We start from the raw sequence: 23258 nt of genomic DNA on the forward strand, positions 1-23258 counted from the left end.
ACACATTTAGGAAACTTGTAGTTTGTTGCTATTATAAACTGTGCTGTAAAGAAAATCCTGGGGTTCCTGTCGTGGCTCAGTGGTTAACGAATCTGACTAAGAACCGTGAGGTTTCAGGTTCCATCCCTGGCCTTGCTCAGTGGGTTAAGGATCCAGCGTTGCCGTGAGCTGTGGTGTAGGTCAGAGAGGATCCCACGTTGCTGTGGCTCTGGGGTAGGCCAGTGGCTACAGCTCCGATTAGACCCCTAGCCTGGGAACCTCCTTTTGCCGCAGAAGCGGCCCTAGAAAAGGCAAAAAGACAAAAACAAAAACAAAACAAAACAAAAAAGAAAGAAAGAAAGTCCCAACCATATCCTTCAACAACTCTTAATTCTCATAAATCTGGGTAAAACAGCTATTGAACTTTATGAACAAGATGATTCTGCAACTCAAGGCAAAACTGTGAGAGAAGCCCCACTTTCTCCCTAAACACTCTAAGCTCCTGTCTCCTCACCTCTTGGACCCCAGGCCTCTAGCTGTAAAGGACCCCAGGGAGACCCAAATCCTCACCCCCATCCCAGGCTGGTCCTTCCAAACACAACTCTCACTTTCTTTCTTCTTTTTTTTTGCCTTTTCTAGGGCCACACCCACAGCATATGGAAGTTCCCAGGCTAGGGGTCCAATTGGAGCTGTAGCCACCAGCCTAGCCAGAGCCACAGCAACGCAGGATCCGAGCCTCGTCTGCAACCTACACCACAGCTTATGGTAACGCCGGATCCTTAACCCACTGAGCGAGGCCAGGGATCGAACCCACAACCCCATGGTTCCTAGTCAGATTCATTAACCACTGAGCCACGATGGGAAGTCCCCACAACCCTCACTTTCAAATGGGGCTGATTTCTCTCTGGAAGAAAGCAAGGTAAGTATCTGGATAAAGTAAAACCCCAAGCAGCTGAGCTTCCTCAAGTGTGAGGTGAGTTAGAGGGAGACATTTCTGAGTGGGGAGGAAGGTTGGTTGGCCCTCATTTTCTTTGGGCTCACCTCCCATCCCCCACCCCATAAACCCCAGGTGATCAGAAATATGCCCACTTTGGCAAGGTGGCCTCTTTTGTGCACTTCTACTGTTGTGCCAAGGTGGTGGCTGCTGCTGGGATGGGGCAAAGGAGACTGTGGCAAAGCTAGGCATGAGCTAAACTCTTGTTCTGACTATAATTTTGCAAATGGCTGGAAATGTTGATAGATGTTTGAGACTTTCTTTGCTTGAGGCAGGACACTTCAATAAATGATTGTGAGAAGTACAGATAGCCCATCTACTTACTTCTAAAGTGGGCAATTTCAACATCAAAACAGGAATTAGACTAGCACACCTTGAAGCAGATGAGTCAGGCTCCAACACTGTCACTCCCATGAACAGAGCATACTATAAAAGGCCAGGAAAATTGTATGAGCTAATGTCTGGGAATATATCGAGTTATATACAAATACAGGTATATCTGTTGTTGTCAAAGTCCTTTTGGAAGAAAAGTTTTTTTTTTTTTTTGCTTTTTAGGGCTGCACCCGAAGCATATGGAGGTTCCCAGGCTAGGGGTCCAATCAGAGCTGCACCTGCCAACCTAGATCACAGCCATAGCAACACCAGATCCTGAACCCACTGAGCGAGGCCAGGGATCAAACCCGCCACCTCATGGTTCCTAGTCGGATATGTTCCCAGTGCACCACGACAGGAATTTCGCAAGAAAAGTACTTTTATAAGCTCATAGAAATGTAGTAGGATTGAGCATTAATAAACCTATTTGTCTGGTATAATCAGAATCAAAACTATAGAATTTTACTTTTTGTTTTTCCAAGAAAGGTCAACTAGCAAAAGATTCCTATTCTGTTCTCAGTAACAAGTTCAACTGTCAATAGATGAATTCAGAAACCAAAGGATATGTTCAAACATATTCCTAACCCAGTGATATGTCTGGATTGCTCCATTCAGCCTCAGGAAATCAGAAAAATATTTATGCGGTTTTTTAAATTTATGTATTAAAAGCACTTTCTCAAGAAAAATTCCACAGAGTGCTCAAGGTTTTCTGATATTTCAGAGGAAAAGATAAGACACTCATTCTTCAGCAGATCTTGAAGAACCTCCTTTGATTCAGGCACCAGATGAGGTGGTGGAATTACAAAGGAAATGAGGCAGTCCTTAACCTCAAGTAGCCTCTAGTCTAATGGAAGGAATGAGTGAATAAATACAGTTAGGCTAAGTGCTTAGCTAAGACAGACACACTTGGCTGTGGTGGTGCCTGTGTGTGGGCACAGGGCCCTGGAGACCCAGGTCCCATTTATCTGGCTCACAGGACTTTTTGCCTCTTGTGGTTATAAAGATGCACATTTCCATCTCCTTCAAGACACAGGAAAATTACCTTGTAAATTTCTGTGTGAATAGAGTATGATTGGCAGGATCATTGTACTCTGCCAGTTATAATGTTACAACTTCAGTTTTCAGTTTGGGTAATGGAGTAGAGAAAAGTGGTTCTTGGATTTCATATAATTTTTTTAAGGAGTCAAAGACTATTCAGATCAACACGGTGTGAAAGCCTGCACTAGGCCATGCCACTTCCCCAGCTCTGCCCAGACCCTAATCCAGACCTATAGGCCCTCTGCTAGGCCAGAGGAGCCTGCCAGTCATTGGGAATTACCTGCTGATGATACCAGGAGGCGGGACTCCTGGGAGGTGAGACCAAACTCATTTTTGTTTGTTTGTTAAGACAAAGCTTCACCTTTTATTGTTAATGTAATTATTTGTTTAGTTGTTTTCAGCTCCAGAGGAATACCTAGTACAGAGGATACAGCTGGCCTGTAAGAGACCTTCATGTGGATCCCCAACCCCACCCTTTGGACAGGTTATTTTAAAAGGTGCCCCCTCTGCTCAGATGGAGCCCCAAGGAAAGGGCCTGGTGGCCTGAGCTCTGGTGGACTTCAGCCCCATCCACCCCTCTACAGCTCTGTGCACTGTGCAAACTGCAAAATGGGGTGGCAGCTGATTCTATATTCTAAGCGTTTTGTTTTGGCTCTAGAGAGGACTATAACTTCTGTTTTAAAACAATGCTGGAGTTCCCATTGTGGCTCAGTGGTTAATGAATCTGACTAGGAACCATGAGGTTGAATGTTCGATCCCTGGCCTTGCTCAGTGGGTTAAGGATCCAGAGTTGCCCTGAGCTGTGGTGTACGTTGCAGACGAGGCTCAGATCCCGAGTTGCTGTGCTTCTGGTGTAGGCCGGCAGCTACAGCTCTGATTAGAACCCCTAGCCTGGGAACCTCCGCTGGGGGAGCGGCCCTGGAAAAGGTAAAAAGACAAACAAACAAACAAATAAAAAAATAAAACAATGCTGATGTATGTCAACTGCATTTCAATTAAAAAATGCTAAATGTTCTAAAGGATCTCTTTATTGTAGGATTATCATTTTCTTTTCTTTAGTATACTTGTCTTTATAAAATGCCAAAAGAAGTGTGATTAGTAATGCATTTTTTTTGAAACTTACAAAAGTAAAACTTTGCAAATCCTAATGTTGATTTTGATTTCATGTACTGCTTTTCTGCCATGTCTTTTGTTCCTAGGTTTTAAAAGCTAAGTGGTAACAATTCTTTATCTCCTTCCTCATCCTATCCCTGCCCCCCCCCACACCTTCTTTGAAAGGGAATCAGCTTTACACCAAGAAGTCAAGATTTTAGAGCACTGTCCTAGGATGCCTTGTTTGCTTCACAACTATTTTGAAAGGTGATGACCTTGATTTAATACAGCCAGATTAGGGAAATACTGCCCTTTAGTGTTTCCGGTAGGGTGTGCCCTAGGGGCAGGGTGGAGGTGGGAGAGCTGGTCTCACAGAATGAACTCCAGCAGGCACTATTGTTACCAACAGAGCTATCCTCAAATCCCAAGTGTCTGTTGCATGAGGTAGTAGAGCACCAAGTGTTCCTTAGAGCTGAGCGTTTAATTTGATGTTTCTTAATTTCTGGAGACTTCCACCGCTGAGCCATGAAACAAAGTTAAACCAGTGAGCTGCAGAACAGACAAGGCTAAGACGCCAGTTCTTAAGGGATAATTACAGGATGCTTAATCAGGGCGAGAGTAATTCCTGTTATCCCCCCTTCCCCCCTCCTCGCACTGCACCCCCCTGTAAGGGGTGGGGAATATGTGAAATTTTGGCAGAGGGCAGTCAGGTAGGGCGTCTGGGATGGGCAGGCTGTATAATAGGCTTTGAATAAGCTTTTGTTGAGTGAATGCAGGAGCCTCTGGGGCAGGCAGCTTTCAGAGGCCTTCAGCTGTGACAGTTCACCCGCCCAGGGCTCTCTCTTTAGGGGAGCAATGCTTTTAGGGAGCGAAGAGCTGGGGTGGGGTGGGGTGGGGTGGGGTGGGGTGGGGAGGGCTGGCAAGAACCAGGGACTGCTCTCTTGGCCAGGCGCCTGCCTATTTTATATGTCGACTGCGACTGATTATCAAAGGATGGGTTACAAATACACATAACACAAATTTAGATACATTCAGTGAACAACTTCTCCTCGGCACGGGTAAGGAAACGTTTAAAGAGTGCGGTGCTTTTTTCCCCCTGGAAAAGATGCCCTGGACTTTTTGGCGGCCCGGGCGACGGCGGTTGGATTCCGGAGCTGCCTGGGAAGGGAAAGCGGGGGTCGTCACGACATTCTCAGACTGTCCTGAACCGGGGATTTGGATCTCACCCTGGCGAATGCTCGGAGGAGACCCGAGTAGGGGCCGACTCAGAGGAGGGAAGGCCCTAGAAGAGAGGTAAATATGAGTTGGGGGACAGAACCGCAGCCCAGAGCATCCAGGGGTCTAAGGTGTAAAGGGACAGAGTGCAGGGGCCCTGAGCAGCCGCCCGGAGAAGGGGCGAGAGCTTGTCTGAATTAAAGAAGAGCGCGACGGAGAAGCCAGGAGATTAAAACCGGGGGTGGGGTGGGGAGGGGGGTGTGTGACGCGACCGAATCTACTCTGATTCTGTTCAAGAGGGGAGGTGGTTTTCTTAGGGGAAAGGTGCAATAAAAGAAAAAGTGGAAATGGCGACGGGGTGCAGTGGATGGGGCAGGGCGTCCCAAGCCCGGGCACCCCCCTGGCTCCTAGGTGCTTGGGCGGGTGCGGGTTGTGGGACACCCCACCCCACCCGCAGGACAGGACAGGCGCCTGAGACCCGGAGGCCTCTCCTCCCTTCCCCTCGCGCTGACTCTCCTTTGCGTCCCCTCCCCCGCCCAGCCACCGGGCCGCAGAGACGCCAAGCTCAGACGCGAGCGCTGGGCGCGGGTCGCGGGCGGGCGAGGTGGTCTGATCATGGCCCGGGGGTTGAACGCGCGGAGCCGGCCCGGGAGATGCGGGCTGCGTGGGCGGTGTAGGCTGGGCGCGCTGCTGGCTTGCGCCGCGTGGACCGCGGGCTGGGTGCTGGCGGCCGCGCTGCTGCTCCGCATGCACCCGGGCGTCCTCTCCGAGCGCTGCACAGACGAGAAGAGCCGGCGCATCCTGGCCGCGCTGGTAGGTCCTGCCGCCGCTCTGCCTCGCGCCGCGCACCCCTGAGGCAGAAGTGGGCTCCTCCGCGGGCCCCGGGAGCCGGGGACTCGGGCGCGGCCATGGATCCACGGGGAGAGGGCGGTCCAACACCGTGCGTGGAATGCCCGACGCGCACCACCCGGTCTTCAGTACGGTACTCTGCCCAGGAGTACTCTGTGCGCGGGGGGATGCCTTTCCCCATTCACCCAAATTGGTCCTTTGTCCCAAGAGTTTTCTTGCCCGACTGTTCTCCCGCCGTCCCCGAGCCCGCGCTCCTAAAGAAGTTTTGCCGGTCTGGTCAGAGTCCCCCGACTCGGACTGCGGGCTCCGGGTCCGGGCCGGTGAAGCCTTGGGCAGGATGGGGACCACGCCTCTGCCTCTGGGGTCCCGTTCTCTTGCTCAGCCTCTGATCGGTCATTCTAACCTCGGCTACACCTTGCCAAGCCCACGCAGACGGCTAGTGGAGCCTCCCTGCGCCCCAAAGCCTCGCCTCCCCACCCCCTTTCCCGGCGCGGTGTGTGGGACCCAAGACAGAATGCATTCAGGCGAGCGGGGCGCGAGGCCCTGGGGCCCTAACTGCTTCCTAACAGGGGAGGCCTGAGCGCTGCTTACCTGAGCCTGGTAATTAGGGAAGAGAAAGAAATACTGGGCCCCAGATGCGCACTAGTTGATTCGAACCTTGGCTGCTCCTTAGTCGCTCTGTTAGGTTCTAGAGATTAGGTGCATTAAGAGACTTTGATAGAAGTAGGAATTCCTAAAAGGAAGGCCGAGAAAAGTCAAGGTACCAGCCATTGCAGTTACATTAAGTGATTATTCACTTCCTAAAATAGTGACCATCTGAGCACTTGGTGTGAAGGGTGATCTCTTTTCTGAGAAATCTTCAAGAAATGCATGGGAAGTTTTCAGTCCAATTGCTTACATATGGGTGAGCTTTTTGAAATTGTAAGTTTTTCAAAACGTGGTAACATAAAGGCTTTCAAGTAAATGATTATTTTTTTAAGTGACATTGAAAAAATTAAAGAAATGAGATGAAATGGACAAGCTAAACCAAATCATTTTCCCTGAGTCTGACATGGCCTGATGAATTGATAATGTTGGTGAGATATTCATTCATCCATTCCCTCCATCCTGTCTATCAATCATCTATCATCCATCTATCAATCTATCTATTCACTGTTACACTGAAGTTCTGTCAAGTTTTCTTTAAGTTGAAGGAGCTCATTGTATTTCTCAGTAACTCATCTAAAAATTCCTTTCACTGATAAAGTTTATTTCCCTCTATTTTAGGGAGACTGACTAATTATAGTAAAAATTAATAGTTTGTTCAGGATGGACTACCCATTTACAAAAATAATAGTCTTTTAGATTAAAATAGAAAAACAAACCCTGTTTTTCATTTCTTTACCTTTGGTTCAGTGAGAGGAGGCCTAATGGAAATGAAATAGCCTAATGTAACTTAAGTAATTGCTAATCATAACTTTTCCGGCATTCCAGCTCATAAATTAAAACCAATTCTGTTTGGAGGCTTTTCCAGTATATCTCCCGTGCCAGCCATCTGGGCCTTTTTTAGTCTGACCTAAAGCTGAAGAGATAGGTTCTGCCTCTGAAGGCTCTCAATCTCTCCTGCTGCCAAAAGAACAAATGATTTGAAGTGCCATGTCTGTCTGCCTGAGGTCCATGGCCTCAGTGACTGACTTTGGGGAGCATCATTTGGAGGCTCCGTCTGAAGCAGCTGTTTCTCTCGCCATGTTCAGATCTGACTTCCCTCTCTACCCTCTCCATTCTGCATTTGCCCATGGGAGCCCCCTACGGTCCCGTGGCTCCCTTTTACCCAGGACACTGTGAACTAGACTGAGGTATGAATAGGACCCCAGTCTCCACATCCCAGACTCTGCTGGGCCCTGGCTGCCACGCAGAGGCTGGTATTGTGGCATTGTGGCCTCCCAGGACTGAATCAAGCCTCTGTCTCTCAGCTCCCGAGCACTCTGAATTCATTCTGCCTGGCTTTTATCCTTAATAATAAAACTGGCTGTTATTTTTCTGACTGGCCTCCAGACTCTCATTAGCTTTCACTCTGAATAGCAGGGCACCGAAGGAGTACAGCTGAGCCCGAGGGAGCCCTTCTCTCCGGCGGCAGAGCCAAGAGAATGGTGGTAAACCTCTTGAGTGTGGCTGGGCCCTCCCACCAGGTAGGTGGCACTGCTGGCCTGTGGGGGAATTTGTAATAAAGTTGAGGGGCTGGTTAGGAGCTGGGAGTCAGTCGCACCTGGTGGCCCTCAGCCTCACCCCACTTCCAGAGGGGCCCACCACACTCCACACTCAAGGTGGGGAGTTGGAAGAGCCAACTGGAATGGTTCCAGGGTCAAGCCCAGGGTCTTCCAGCTTTGGAATTTTCTAGGCAGACAGCAGCCCTCCTCTTTACTGTGGCTTTTTAGTACATTGCATAATCAAGACATCCTGAGAGGTGTCTAGAGCCCCATTTCCGGGGAACTGTGTCAGGAGGCTGTGCCAGGCCAAGGACCGTTGGGCCTGATCCCATCTACAAGCCCGACTTCTGGTTCTTCAGGCCGAGCACTTCCCACAGCAGTAGGGGGGACACTGGCTCTGGGCAAGCTCTGTGCTGAGTAGTTTCACATGTGTCATTTCCTTTAATCCCAGAGAACCTCTGAGGCAGTGCTTCTGCTCTCCCCATTTCACAGATGGTGAAACCAAGAGAGGTGAAGTAACTTGTTGGGATTCACAGTTACTGAGTCGTGGGGCCAGGATGTGACTCTGCAAGTAGAGACCCCATGTCAGTAATTGGCTTTTCCATGACTGAAAAACCCTAAGTAACAAGTGGGCATTCTTAACCCTTCCATAGCACATCATTGTCAAAGCATCTCAAAAAGATTCCCACAGACTCTGTTATTCAAAAGGTTTAACTCCCTTTTGGCTAGTGAGGTCTCAAAGTGACTTAATGTAGTTGCCTACATCAGTGATTTCTTTTTAATAGAGCAGCGTGATCTTTCTTTGTTCTGATAGAAAACTAAGGCCACAGTGGGACTACAGCAAACAGGGCACATACCCAGAATGAGTTTACAGCAGGTAACGATGCTGCTGCTATTTTCCTGAGTGCTTTGGCTGTGACTGTAACATCCATATGCTAAGGGTTGCATAGTGGCCTGGCCAACTGCTCTGAGCCTCTGCAATGCCTGCAGAAGGACTGCCCTGGAGGAACTCTATTGTGAGATGTGAACGTTGCTAACCACACAGGAACTTAATGCTCTTTAAAGACAAAAACAAACACACAAAAGAAAACCCAGCCCTAAGACATGACCTCTGAGACCCTGTCACCGGTTTCCCAGACTAGAGGGGACAGGTTTTGTTTTTGCCTAAGAACCGTGATACAAGCCAGAGAGGTTCTAAGTAACCACCACTAAGAACACTTCCTATAGGAATCGCTGGGAGTGTGTGTTAGTAATTTACAAGAAATATGAATCCACTGTGAGTTTCATTAATGAAAAAATACCAGTTAATGAGACTTTAACTTTTTTTCCTCCAGTGTATTTTAAAATCTGATACCTGTAGATTTTGTATGCACACCAATTTGGGTACAGAAATGTGCCTCATGCTGGCAGCTGGGCCCTCCTCATATTCAGAGAAAAGTGATTTTTTTTTTCTGTCTTTTTAGGGCCGCACCCTCGGCATATGGAGGTTCCCAGGGTAGGGGTCGAGTCAGAGCTGTAGCTGCCGGTCTACACCACAGCCACAGCAATGTGGGATCCCAGCCGCATCTGCAATCTACACCATAGCTCACAGCAGCTCTGGATCCTTAACCCACTGAGCAAGGCCAGGGATCAAACCCCAAGTCTTCATGGATACTAGTTGGGTTCGTTAACCACTGAGCCATGACAAGAACTCTTGAAAAGTGATTTTTTTTTTTTAATGGAGTTAAAGTATATAAACCACTTCTATTGAGTTAAAAAAAATTAGCTACCTCAATAGGACATGCTGCTAATAAAGCAACTTCACTATTGTTTCCAATGTGACAATTTTTAATTGGCTTGTAAACTTGTAATTTGTACTTTAAACTTACTGTCATTTAAATGCTGAGCTAAGTCTTTCTCTGAGTGTAGCAGGCACAGGCATGCAAAAAGATCCTGCAGACTCGCTCCAACACTGGTAACCCAAAGAGCCACAGTGGACAGATTTTACATTCCATATCAGAAGAGTAGGAACTGGATAGGTCAGAAACACTTCATCATAAAGGATGATGACAAAGAACAGCTCTGTGCATAGTTTGCTTTAGTATAAACTATCTCCTATGACAAATGACATACCTGGACCACGGAAAGTTATGTCAGAAACCTGGGGCATCACCTATGGTAGCTGCCTGTGTGGAAGAAAGATGCTTTGGTTGGGGAAACAGATGGAGTTAGAAAATAACCTCAACCCCTAGAGGGTCTAGAGGTTTAGGTTTCCTGAAAGAGAAGAGAATAATATTCCTCCTCTTCAATGGGTTTCACGCCAGTGTCTCTGGCTCCCACGCTAGCATCCAAAGGGCAGAGCCTAGCTGCACTGTCCTCTCAGGAGGCATGTTTGTAGTGTGGTGGTGATGGGGGGGTCACCCCATTCCCCAAGTAGCATGAGGGCCTGAGGGCCTGAAGTTTAGGAGAAGTTCCCATCCGAGGGTCCCTGGGTGCCTTCCTTCTTCCCCACTGCCAGCAACCAAACACTCCCTTCACTTCCAGAACTTACCCTACAGGGCCTCTTCTGAAGGGTGACCCTGGTGCCTCCCCACCACCAGCCACAAGGCCTATTCTAGCTCCTGTTTCCTGTGGGGGGCTCTCCAACCCTACTGTCCTCCCAGAGCCTGCGGGCCTTACAGCCACACCACTTCCCGTCAAAAACCATGGGCTTGGAGAACAGGCCTGCGGGGAGGGTCACTCCTTTGGTCACCGGGACTGCACCTCCTGAAGTCTGGCTGAGCTGCACTTGGCTGGAGGTTAAAGGCTTTCCGGGTGACCCTGAGATGAGGCCAAGAGTTGAGAACCACTGGCCTTGCCAAGTCCTTCACTGACAGTGGTAGAAACTGAATCCCATGCAAAGGCCTTTGCCCGTATCACCCAGCTGGATGGGAGGCCTGCTTCCTAAGGCCTGGTCCCAGGCCTGATGGGGAAACAACCATGAGACTCTCTTTCAAGTCCCTCACGTCAATGTTCCTCTCTGACCCAAGCAGCCCTGTGGTTCATCATCCTTAGGGTTCTCTCCACAGCTGCCAGGAGCACCTGGGTACAGGGACCAGCCCCATGCCTTTTCAGGCCAACCCCTCCCTGGCCCAGTGTGACTGACTGTCCCCTTCCTTCCAGTGCCGCGACTACCTGGGCGGTGCACTTGGGGGCGACCTCTGCGAGGACCTGTGTGTGGCGGGCCAGCTGAGGTACCAGCGCTGCCTTTACTATGAGCGGGGCAAGAAGGTGCTGCAGGCTGACTGGCGCGGCCGGCCTGTGGTCCTCAAGTCCAAGGAGGAGGCCTTCTCCAGCTTCCCACCACTTGGCCTCCTGGATGACCAGCCTGAAGATGAGGACAGCAGCCGGGGGTTCTCAGAGGCAGAGCTCCTCCCACTGGTGGCGGGGGAGGTCAAGAGCGCGCTGGGCCTGGAGCTGGCCAACGGCAGTCTGGGGCACCTGGGGCTGGGGTGGCCGGGCCCCCGGCTGCGGGGCCAGCTGGCCAGCCTGTGGGCGCTGCTGCAACAGGAGGAGTTTGTCCTGCTCAGCCTGCTGCGCGGCCTCAGCCCGCACGCCCCGCCTGTGCTAGGTTCCTGCGGCCATTTCTATGCTGTGGAGCATCTGGCTGCAGGCAGCCCCCGCCACTGGGCCCTCTTCCCCCTGGACGGTGCATCCCAGGGAGGCCGGGGCCAGGCCCGGGCAGTCAGCGGCGTGGCACTCAGCTTCCTGGACATGGTCAGCCACTTTGACCACGACTTTTCCCACCGCCTGCACCTCTGCGACATCAAACCGGAAAACTTTGCCATCAGGAGTGACTTCACGGTAAGTGACACTGGGGACACATGTTTATCATGTGTAGGATGGATGTCAAGTCTGAGTGTTCATTTTTTTTTTTCCTTTCTTTTTAGCGCCGCATCAGTGGCATATGGAGGTTCCCAGGCTAAGGGTCTAATCAGAGCTGTAGCTGCTGGTCTACACCACAGCCATGCCAGATCCAAGCCACATCTGTGACCTATACCACAGCTCACAACAACGCCTGATCCTTAACCCACTAAGCGAGGTCAGGGATCAAACTCACAACCTCATGGTTCTTAGTCGGATTCGTTTCCGCTGAGCCATGACGGGAACTCCAGGTCTGAGTGTTCATAAACAAGAGGGTTTACGCAACCTTCTAGCCTGGGACAACTCCAACCTGTCAAGCCTGTGAGGGTGCCTGAGAGAATGCAAAGGACACAGGTACCTGCCACCCCAGGAACAGGAGCATGAGGCATTTTGTCTTCCTTGAGGTTGTTCAGGTTTCTCCAAAGCACTCTTCTTAGCACCTTCGTAGAGCTAATATGAAAGCAACCTCTTTCTTTGTGTAGAAAACAAACTTCAGGAGTTGAGGAGCCTCAGGAAGGATGGCCTTTAGGAGCTCTTGTACAAACACCCAGTGGGGACACTGCTTTCAGTGATGATGGGCAACTTTTTCTAATACTTTCTTCCCTGAGAGAAGAAAGAGGCTGCAGTTAGCTTCGCTTCCGTGAGTAAAACTTCGACAGGGACACCTGGAGGCCTGGTGCCTCCCCCATGGGAAAACTGCCCAGGGGACATGTCAGCCTCTGCACTGCTCTGCAAAAGGCAGATGAGTTTTATGTCCCACTCCAGGCAGTACAGGTGTACAAAGAATTAACTGAGGTGGAGAACAGCAGCAGGAGGGCTTCAGTGTTTCACTATACGATCCCCGCCCAGGTCCCTGCAGCTAAGGGAAGCTGGCATCTCAGATGAACACGACAGGCATCACCGGTCATTGCATGGGGTCACTCCTCTGCTGCAGTGAGTTACTCCTTACTCTCACATAAAAGGGCTAGCTCTAGCTTTCCTCCCGCCACCTCAGTAGGCTGGTCATTGTGGCTCTTTACGCTCTTCATCATAGTTAAAAACATTAAGGGAAAAAAGGAAGATACTAATACTGCCAGCCATGGGCTTCCATGGCAGATTGCACAGGAATGCCTTCTTAAAAGATCCTGAAATCTAGAAAGTGACACTTGCCACCACTTCTCCACAATCAAGTCTCTGTCACTGTGAAAGGCGATACAGCATCCTCCCAGAACTGCTTTGTCCTTACGCACTGTTCCAGCTTGCCCAGAGAGGCTGAGAGGCTCCAAGTGTGGAAGGGAAATAGTGGAGAGGTTCTGGGCAGTTCCAGGAGGGTCCATGTGCTGGCATGAGTTTTGAAGGCACTCAGCCTTGCCTGTAGTACCCTGGACTCCGCTCAACCCCTCCAGAGGAGCTATGAGTGGGAGGGATCCTAGACTCACTTAGCTTATTGCTTAGAGCTGAGATCCTGCCGAAGGCTTCCCTACATGGTGAGCAGGGGGGTTAGATATTGAACATGAAGGCCATCCGGGGGACATGGCCACCTTAGGCCCTGGGAGAGGAGGTGTGCTGTCCAAAGAGCCAAGGCTGTGGCCAGTTCCTTTCACCATTTGATCGTGTCTGCTCATCCAGAAAGGTTATGGAGTGTGTGTGAGGAACTCAACAGGTACGACGAAGCTGAGGGCACTGAGAGGCTAACTGGGCTGGATTCCCAGGAAAGGCTTGAGGAAGCCAGTGGGGCTGACAGGTCTTCCCCAGGAGGGGGCAACATGGGACCTCCCTGGCTTATGTCCACTGGAATTGTGCCTTCCGGGATCCTGAACACAACAGGCATGAAATATTTGTTCCATGAAACTCTGACAGCCCTGAACGCTGTGGGCCCTGGTGCTGGAGCCCTTGGGCCCTTCCCCCTGCCCAAGCACTTGCTTGTGAGACTGGGAGGGAAGGACAAAGGATTCCCCTGTGCCACCCCAGCATTACTGACCTTCCTTACAGACACTGAGGTTCACAAAGTGAGTTTTACCTATGATTTCACAACTTTTAAGTGAAAACCAGCATCAGCATCACCGGAGAACCTGTTAGAAATGCAAATTCTTTGACTCCACCCAGCCTCCCACACCAAGTCTGCCACAGGGAGTGGGATGTAGCTGTCTGTGTTTTAAAAGCAAGCCCTCCAGGTGATGCTGATGCGTGCTTACTGTGAGAACTTGCAAGCTAAGGGACCAGCAAGTAGGTCCCCCTTTGGCCCAGGCTGTGGTGTTGCCCAGGTGGAAGGAGGTTGTGTCCTTCAGGTGACAGACAGCTAAAAATTCATGACTCACAGTCACTCACTTTCTCCAGGTCCCCTTCGCAGGTCTTGAGAATTTGTCCAGTGGCTGCAAACGAACCAGGAAAACATCCTTACTTCAAGCTCCCAAACTATTGCCAACAAGTACTCTTTTCAAACAGATGATGTTTCCTATTCAGGAGGCACAATTTTTAGTGGAGAATGAAATAATCCTTATTAATCCTTTTTAATCTGATGCCAAGTCTAAAGATGATGCAAGTTAGGTAATTTTGTGCAGAAAGAATTTTATGATTCTCCTGATGTTATCTAAGAAACCCCACACAGGTTTTTCTGTTCATTTTGTTACTGTTCTTATTTTAGGTTCATAGAGTTATGCTTACAGTAGCTGCAATCCATTCTACATCATCACCAAAAATTAAAAAATAAATTTGGCTCTTCCTGGGAGATGGAAGAGAGATGTATCAGGGAGCTGAAATTCCACCAGGGGTCCTGGGGAAGCTGGGGAGACAGCAAGGAACTATTGAAAGAAGAGAAGGATCTTGCAGCCCCAAAAATAAACTATGAAAGACAAGAGACTTATTAGCATAGCCTAATACATTTTTGGTGTATTAACCAGTATAAATAATGAAATGAGCTTTTTTTTTTGGCTAAGTAATGAGATAGGAAGAAATTGATTAAAATGATCATTTCTGTTTGTGATGCCTGAATTAGTCATTTGGCAAAGCTCTTAAATAGGAAAAATGTTCCCTGTTCTTTATTGTCATTAGTCTCTACATATTTTGAAATAAATTATTTTCTCTCCTCTGCTTTACTGAATAATCTCCAAGAAACTTTATTGCCTTCCTGTATGAACCCTGAAGAAAAAACAAAGATAACAGCCTAGGAAGTGCCTCACAACTCTCATAACATTGAGAAGAAAATGAACCCTTTTTTGAGGTGCTACCAAAGGGAGGGGGCTGATAATTAGAGGTTGATCTGTGAAGGCTTGTGAAGTGCCACAGATTCCAGCAAATTCATCAAGTCTTCTAATAGCTCTTTAATACCTTGAAGCTATACACTGCTTGATTTGGGCAGAGTCCAGGTTTTTGCTCTTTTTAAAAATTTATTTATTTTTTTAAATTCAGGTGGTGGGAGTTCCCGTCGTGGCGCAGTGGTTAACGAATCTGACTAGGAACCATGAGGTTGCGGGTTCGGTCCCTGCCCTTGCTCAGTGGGTTAACGATCCGGTGTTGCCGTGAGCTGTGGTGTAGGTTGCAGACGCGGCTCGGATCCCACGTTGCTGTGGCTCTGGCGTAGGCCGGTGGCTGCAGCTCCGATTCAACCCCTAGCCTGGGAACCTCCATATGCCGCGGGAGCAGCCCAAGAAATAGCAACAACAACAACAAAAAAAAGACAAAAGACAAAAAAAAAATTCAGGTGGTGGAGGAAAATCTGCATAATTTAGATGTTATTTTTTTCTGGTTTTGAAGCCAGAAAGATAAATCTGAAGTTCTAGGGAGTTGTTTTCATGCTGACAGTGGGACTTAGTTTTTGATTGTTGGATCAGGGTCCATAGGTATCAACTCTACTTTGAGAACTTTGGCTCTGCCATTTCCCCATCAGCTGGAAACCAGTCCACTCAGGTAACAGGCCATAAATAGACAAGGTGGATCCATTGCACCCACAACATGCTCCTTGAATGAGGTTTCTTTTTGTTGCTTATATTCACAGGGATAGATTAGCTGTGTCTTACAGCTTTTATATTTCTGAGTCTTGAATGTCAGAAATCACAGTGATAAAGCAATGGAGGGAAAATCATTCTTAAGATATTTCAGAGATTCAACTTTTAAATATGAGAAAAATTTTAAAGAGGAAGAGTGATACTAGTTCCAAATTCTAGGCTTTCATTAGTAACAACAAAGGTATTTTTTGCAGTTAAAGTCTTTAAGTACAGTCTGTGCCAGTTGTTTGTGTGTCCCCAGCACAGCCTGGCTCCTTTTCCCTGCTGGAAGAGTTTTGTGCACCCACACACCTGTGGGACACCTGCACCCACAAATGGAAATGGGGGTGCTGCACAGGCTCCCTCTCTGCTTAGCTAAGGAGGGGTCCTCTTTTTTTTTTGGCTGCACCTGTGGCATATGAAGATGTAAGTTCCCAGGCCAGGGGTTGAATCTGAGCCACAGCTGAGACAATGCTGGATCCTTAACCCACTGCGCTGGGCCAGGGATCAAACCCGCACCTCTGCAGAGACCCAAGCTGCTGCAGTTAGATCCTTAACCCAGTAAGCCAGCTTCTCACTGGGTTAAGGATCTGACTGCAGATAGCCATGTGCTGTTTCTATTTTAGGTGGTGGCTATTTTTTCCTTTTTTTTTTTTTTTTTTTTAGGTGGTGGCTATTGACGTAGACATGGCCTTTTTTGAACCTAAAATGAGGGAAATTCTTGAGCAGAACTGTACAGGAGATGAAGACTGCAATTTCTTTGACTGTTTTTCAAAGTGTGATTTGCGAGTACACAGGTGTGGAGCTCAGAGAGCCAACAGCAACCTGCAGGTGAGTGATGCTGCCAAACCAGTGGGGTCCCTGTCCTGTATAGGGGGCCCTGTTCTCTCTGGCTACCTCCGTCTGCCTGGGGATGTAGCGAAGGCTGGCACCCATTCCCTGCCACCTGGGCTCAGGGTGTGCAGTAGGCAGGGGAAGTGGGAGAAGCAAAGTGCTCTTTGCTGTCTACCGCAGGGTTGTTGGTCAAGGGACCCCATGGGCTAATGCACGGTGTCCCGAGCACAGCTGTGACTGTGCTCCCCAGCAGCTACAGGGCGCTTGGGTAGCTCTTCTCTCTGGGTCTAATTTCTGAATCTACACACACACACAGTGAGCACCCAGAGGCTGACCCACCAAGGATAAGAATGGAAAGGGGGCAAAGCAGTCCTGAAAACTGGCCAAATCATAGATGCTGGACTAGACATCAAAGTCCTGACAGGTGAGGGCTTAGGGCTAGTGGGTGGTTAACAGAGGGAGAAAGTGAGCATCCCACGTCCAGGAGACCAGAGATCCAGCTCTCAGATCCAGTCTGGAGTTAGTAAGACCCAGGTACAGAGCTGAAGACCCCAGCAGTAGAAAGGCATCTCCCTTCTTTGGGCAGAAGCTGTCTGCTCCTGGCCTCATTCCAGATGCTCAGGTGTGTGTGGATGAGCCCTAGCTCACAGGGGCTGATTACAACCAAGAAGAGGTCATGGCAGGAAGCTGGGCTCACCTCCACCACTGCTGATCTAAGCTCTAGCCTCAACTTTTCTACTTTTTATCCTCCTATCCAGTCCACTCCCAGTCTCACCTCCGTGCAGTCTGTTCCTCCCTACAGTCCTCCAGCCCGTAAGGCCAGTTATCCCCAGTGTAGACCTGTGATACAGACTTAGAGCAGGCCAGAGCCTAGAGCCACGTCATGCCACCACAGAGGACTGACCTGGGAGACCTGGACAGCTGTGGTTAACCTGGAGGTCCTGGACCAGGTCGGAAGCCCTGAGGTGATGTGGCCTTGGCAGCCCTGCATCGCAGCTTCTTTAACTTAACTTGGACCCAGAGGCTCTGAGAGTCTGCAGTGCAGTCATTCTTCTTCAACTATGGGAACAAGATGTTTCTGCTAGAGCGTCAGCCTCCCCGGGACCTCATTCCACAAAGTGGGAATGCTAACACCTGCCCTCTGCAGCACAGTGGGGGACTCAGTTATATCCTTAATATATAAAGGGCTTTCACAGAACCGTTAAGAGGCAAGAAGCACACACATATAAAACTGGCAAGAGAACATGTAACAAATACACAGGAGATAAGATGCAGATGGCCAGAGAATCTGGAAAATATTTAATTTTACTATTCAAAGACATGTGAATTCGAAACCAGCAATAATGGAAATTCCTATTGTGTCTCAGCAGGTTAAGGACTTGGCATTGTCTTTGTGAGGATTCGGGTTCAATCCCTGGCCTCACTCAGTGGGTTAAGGATGCGGTGTTGCCACAACCTGCAGCATAGTTCACAAATGTGGCTCGGATCTGGTATTGCTGTGGCTGTGGTGTAGGCCTGCAGCTGCAGCTCCAATCCAACCCTTATCCCAGGAACTTTCATGTGTCACAGGTATAGCTATATAAAGAAAAAAAAAAAAAGAAAAAAAAAAAAAGAAAAAAGAAAAAACCCCAGCAATAATAGGAGTTCTTGCTGTGGTGTAGCAGGTTTCAGGATCCAGTATTGTCTCTGTGGTGGTTCAGGTAGCTGCTGAGGCTTGGGTTTGATCCCTGGTTCAGAAACTTCCATATGCCATGGGTATAGCCAAAATAACAACAACAACAACAAACACCTCAAAAAACAAACAAACAAAAAACCCCAGCAATAATGATTTTTTTTTTTACTTTTAACTATTGGAAATAGTTGTTAAAATGCTATTAATTAATAGGTGAGGCTTCAGGGAAATAAATAAGTGTCTATATTGTTAACATGATTCTAAAACTCTACATCTCTCTGGAGGGTAGGTGACTGTTAGAAATATTCACTCTTTTTAGCTGTGCAAGTTCATTTGTACACATATCTGATTACTGCCTTTAAGCAAAGACCTAGAAATGAAATTATGCTTCCTTAAGGATATGAGAAAATATGAAGCATTCAGGAAGTGAAAAAATGCCTTGTTTTGCCTGTGTCTGAGGTATGTGAAAGTTTCCAGATCAGGGATAGAACCCATACTACAGCAGCAACTCAAGCCACTGCAGTGACAGATCCTTAACCTGCTGTGCCACAAGGAACTCCCATTTTTTCCTATATTTTATAAATTTTCTACAGTTGTATGTATTACTTTCATAACTTAAACTTTTACTCAAAAACAAAACCAAAAAAAACCTGCCCTGCATCAATTAACAGATCAAAGGAACAGAATTTTTTAAAGTTGCAGGAATAGACCTAATGCCATATAGGCATCTAGTATGTGATAAAGATAGCCTTTCAGGCCAGTGGAAGGGAAGCTGGGTTATACAGTGAGTGGTACTGGTAAAGTGGGTGTTTGGAAACAACAAATAATCAAATTAACTCCTGTTTCATCCCTTATATCAAATGAAACTCCAGATGGTACAAAATTTTACATTTAAAAAATGAAATCCTAAATGTTCCAGAAAAAAAAAAAAAAGAGAGAGAGAATTAAAAATATCATCCTAGAGCTTGGAAGGCCTTTCTAATTACAGAATTAAGCTCAGAGGCTATAAGAAGTACAACTGACAAATTTAATCATCTTTTAAAAAATCCACATGGCAAAACCAAAACAAAATTATAAGAAGTATAAGCAAATTTAAAAATTAAGTGAGAAAATTGGCAAAATACTTTCAATTAGTCTTACAGACAGAGTAGAGGACAGAGGTGGCTCTTATTCCCCAGGTGCTGAGACTCAGAGTCCCCCAGGATCGTCTCTGGCCCACCTGGGATTCTTCACCACAGTTACCCCACATCCCAAAAGCAGTGTCCAGTGACTGGTCAGTCGGGGAGAGGGGAAATGCAAAGCCCAGTCCCCTGGCCTCTATAAGGAACAACTCTGTAGACCATTCCGGCACCAGAAGTTACCTTCCCCCTCAGTTCTATGGAAAGATAGTTCCTGGGAATGCCCCTCAATAAATCCCTGCATGCAAACGTCCATCTTATAGTCTGCTCCCCAGGAAACCAACCTAAGCAAGAAGCTAATGTCCTTGATATATAAAAAGCAGTTACAAATCAATATGAAAAAGGCCAGCAGTCTAAAGAAATGTGGGCAAAGTATATCAACTTAACCATTCACTAAAAAGGGAGCACAAATACTTTCAACTTGACTGATAAGAACAACACGAATTAATCCATTTTCATCCATCAGCTGGCAAAAATGAAAGACAACACACATGTTGTTGAGGGCATGGGGGAAGCATTCTTGTCAAACACTGCTGTGAGAGTGTAACTCCATACAGCTTTCATGGGGTCAGTCTGGCAATATCTATTAAAACAAAAAAAATGCACATACCCCTTGGCCCAGAAGTTTCATTTCTAGAAATCCAGTCACATGAAAATGAAAATGACATATCTGCAAGATATTTACTGCAGCATTTTTCATAATAGCTAAAGTTAGTGAAGAACCTAAATTTCCACCAACAGGGACCTAGCTAAATAATTTATGATAAAGTTACATGTTCAAGGTACAGCTATTAAAACAAATGGAATATCCTTATCAGAATTGATTTGGAAGGCTCTCTCTGGTATCTGGTTAAATGGAAACTGAGGCTATAGAATAGTGTGGGTAATATACTCCCATCCGTGTAAAAGTAAAAGAACAAGGAAATGCATATATATGCATAAATTCTCCCTAAGGACTTTCAAGGAAGTGGTTGCCTCTCAGGGCCAGGAGCTGAGTGTCTGGCTGTCAGGAGTGGGATGGAGACTTAAGATTACAGTCTACCTTTTGGGAAATTTTCAAGTTTTGCACCTAGAAATGTATTATCAACTCAAAAAAGGAGATAATTTGTTTTTAAATAGAATCCTCATCCTTGCAGGAGTTGGGAAAGAGAAGTTCAAGTTATTTATGAAACAGCAGCTCTATAAAACTGACCCATTTGTTAAATGAGTCTAATGTAAACTGTGAAGCAGAAAAATAGAGCAGCATATTAACTATGCAGCTCTCAGTCCAGCCCTCCCAAGAAGGAGGAAACTCTGAACGCTGTAAAACAGCACATTTAAGTTGAGAATGTAACGAGATCTCTGCATTAGTCAATTCCATACCCAATGAGAATGAAAGGCGGTGAGATAGTGGCTTGATTTTTCTCCTAAAATAACACATCTCAAAGGCTCCTCTGCAGCTTTCCTTCCAATGTACCTTTTCTGCAGCGAGCCTCAAAATACTACCACATTTGCTGCTCCTTCTCACCATCGCGTCCTCCGACCTTCAGCACAGCCCAGCCAGGTGGTGATCAGGAGCATGGTGACCGCTGGGCTGGCGGTCTCAAGCCTAACCAGGGCCCACTCCTTACCCAGCAGTTCCCGCCTGTGACTTTCTGCTCTTTATTCTCCGCAGGGTCTCCTGTCCTTTCCGAGTGTAGCCCAGGCCATCCCCATGGGCCCTGAGGCTGGGAAGGGCATCTTCACCGCCCCCGGGGGCGGCTAAGGGTCCCGGCGGGAGGCCACGGGTCTCCAGGAGCCCTGGTGGGGGTTGCGGGGCGCAGGGGGAGCAGGGAGACCTGCTGGCCTGGCCTAACCGCTCCCTCTGCCCCCAGGTCGTTTGTGACAAGATATTCCGCCACTGGTTCTCCTCCGCGCCCAGCAGCCCCGCCGTCTCCCTGCCTCTTCGGCTGCAGCTGCGGGAGGCGGTGCAGGAGTGCGCGGCCCCCGGGACCCAGGCGGCGGCGCCCCGCGTGTTCTGGAAGCTTCGGCGCCTCCTCCAGGCTGTGCTGCGGGAGCTGCAGGAGGAGGACCAATAGCCGCTCTGGCCTCTCGGAGCCTCCTCTGGAGAGTGGCCCCGCGTCATTGGAAGAGTGAGTCCAGGCTCGGGAAGGCCCCCGTCTCGGACACCGTGTGAGGAGCCGATCCCCGAGGCCTTCCTCCTCTCCCGGCTTGATTCCTCTGCTGTGAAGCCACCGCAGCTCTCTGACCTCTCACCTCTTTGGAAGTGACATGGGGGGTGGGGCTCAGCCGCTGTGTGTGAGCAAGAGTTGCAGCCGGGCCCCTAAGGACCTGTCCCAGTGCCAGAGTGTGCGTGCACGTGTGTGCGCAAGGGCAAGTGAGTGTATGTGCACATGCCTGTGTGAGGGCGAGTGCGCGTGAGCGAGGGTGAGAGTGCACCTGTGAGAGGTGTGCAGGTGTGTGAGTGTGCCTGACTGTGTTCCCCTGTGTGGGAGGCGCTGTGCTTCCGAGCGGGGAAGGCGCAAGCGAGCGGGAAGGTGCTTCCTCCGGCGTGTTTGCTGGGACCAGGCCTCGGTAGCCAAGAAGAGTCGCCTTTCTCCTGGAGTTGAGTACAATGAAACAAGTCTCATCTTCGGGACATGTAATTTGTAATGGCCAGTGTGTTGGCGTATAGTTTTGTTTTGTTTTTTTACAGAATGCATGGATTTTCAGGACTGTTAAGTGTAATGAGTATTTATCCCAGTACCTCCTACTTCCTAGCAGGGGTGGCACGCTTGGGAGTTCCAGGTGGAGCCAGGGCCTGGTGATTGGGCCTCAGGGCAGGGTGATGACCAGCCCCTCTCTGTGGGTTGAGTGGAGACCAGGCCACAGGTGGCTCCTCACAGGTTGGCATATTTGCTTCCAGGGGGTTCCCAAAGACCCTCTCCTGCAAGAGACCAAAAGGGAGGAAACCACATGCTGGTCACTCCCCTGGTCAAGCAGGTGGATCCCTGTGGAGCCAGCTAGACCTCTGCCTACCTCGATGGAGGTTCCGGTTCTAGTCCACATCCTGGGGCAGCGAGAGCTCAGCAAACAACCACAGGCCATCCTTAAGGAAAACCTAGAAAGGCGCAAGGAGTGGATAAGGAATTCTGTTGGCTTATGGATAGGAGACAAACTAATCTGAAGCCTTAAAATATTACAGATGGACAAATTCTAAGTATTTCTCTCTCCTTGCCTAGCCCCCTTCTGATGCAGGGAAGAGGAAACTGCCCACTTGTGCTTGTTCAGCTGCATTTTCTGGCTGTGCATCTGTCTGCACCTCTACTCACTGGCAGGAAGCACGTCTGAGGCAGAGCAACCTCTAAGGCCCCCCATTTCTAAGTTAGTGTCTTCTCAACACTGGGGGGGGGGGGAAGGACCCCTCCCCCTCCCCATCACCACTGGCATTATCCACATGACTCTGAATTTCATCCAGTGCTCCCTCTAAACATATATATGAATAACTCGCTCTGCCTAATATTAGGAAAAAAAAACTCATATTAGTCACTTTTGTGGCAGAAATAAATTAAGGAGTTCCTGCTGTGGCTCAGCAGGTTAAGAACCCAATTAGTATCCATGAGGATGAGGGTTTGATCCCTGGCCCTGCTCAGTGAGTTAAGGATCCAGCATAGCTAGTGAGCTGTGGTATAGGTCACAGATGCAGCTTGGGTCCGGAGTTGTTGTGGCTGTGGTGTAGGCCAGCAGCTGCAGCTCTGATTCGACTCCTGACCTGGGAACTTCCATTTGTCATGGGTGTGGCCTTGAAAAGGAAGAAAAAAAAAAAAGTAAACTAAAATGTGCCACGGAGGCCCTGGATTAGATTTTAAAAGAAGAGACTTGGCTTCTGTATGCTGGGCGGAGGCTCCATTTCTCCCAAAATGTGCTACGTGAGGTTGTGTCTGCAGTGGTGAGGGTCTTACCAAACCTCAAGACCCTCTGGTCAGGTTCCTCTAAGGCAGGTGTGAAACAGAGGCTGGGGGAGGGCAGGAGGCATAGGGGCTTTGC

The 23258-nt window shown here is 48.6% G+C and overlaps 1 protein-coding gene across 2 annotated transcripts; it reads left to right on the forward strand.

Moving 5' to 3' along the window:
• Positions 1-5018: 5018 nt before the first annotated feature.
• Positions 5019-21687, forward strand: DIPK1C (divergent protein kinase domain 1C). Of its 2 annotated transcripts, none has more exons than XM_047766961.1 (4): positions 5019-5503; positions 10867-11547; positions 16236-16400; positions 21107-21687. In XM_047766961.1, the coding sequence occupies exons 1-4, from the start codon at positions 5306-5308 to the stop codon at positions 21308-21310; spliced, it is 1248 nt and encodes a 415-aa protein (XP_047622917.1). In that variant the 5' UTR covers positions 5019-5305; the 3' UTR covers positions 21311-21687. The 2 variants fall into 2 exon arrangements, with proteins under 2 accessions (XP_047622917.1, XP_047622918.1); XM_047766962.1 differs by lacking the exon at positions 5019-5503 and adding an exon at positions 6973-7707.
• The last annotated feature ends 1571 nt before the right edge of the window (positions 21688-23258 follow it).

This window comes from Phacochoerus africanus, chromosome 2, assembly GCF_016906955.1.
Source record: "Phacochoerus africanus isolate WHEZ1 chromosome 2, ROS_Pafr_v1, whole genome shotgun sequence".
Classification (NCBI taxonomy): Eukaryota; Metazoa; Chordata; class Mammalia; order Artiodactyla; family Suidae; genus Phacochoerus; species Phacochoerus africanus.

Coding starts and splice junctions, on each gene's coding strand:
- DIPK1C (XM_047766961.1), top strand. CDS start 5,306: ATGGCCCGGGGGTTGAACGCGCGGAGCCGGCCCGGGAGATGCGGGCTG. Junction 5,504..10,866: donor GGCGCATCCTGGCCGCGCTG/GTAGGTCCTGCC, acceptor CCTTCCTTCCAG/TGCCGCGACTACCTGGGCGG. Junction 11,548..16,235: donor CCATCAGGAGTGACTTCACG/GTAAGTGACACT, acceptor TTTTTTTTTTAG/GTGGTGGCTATTGACGTAGA.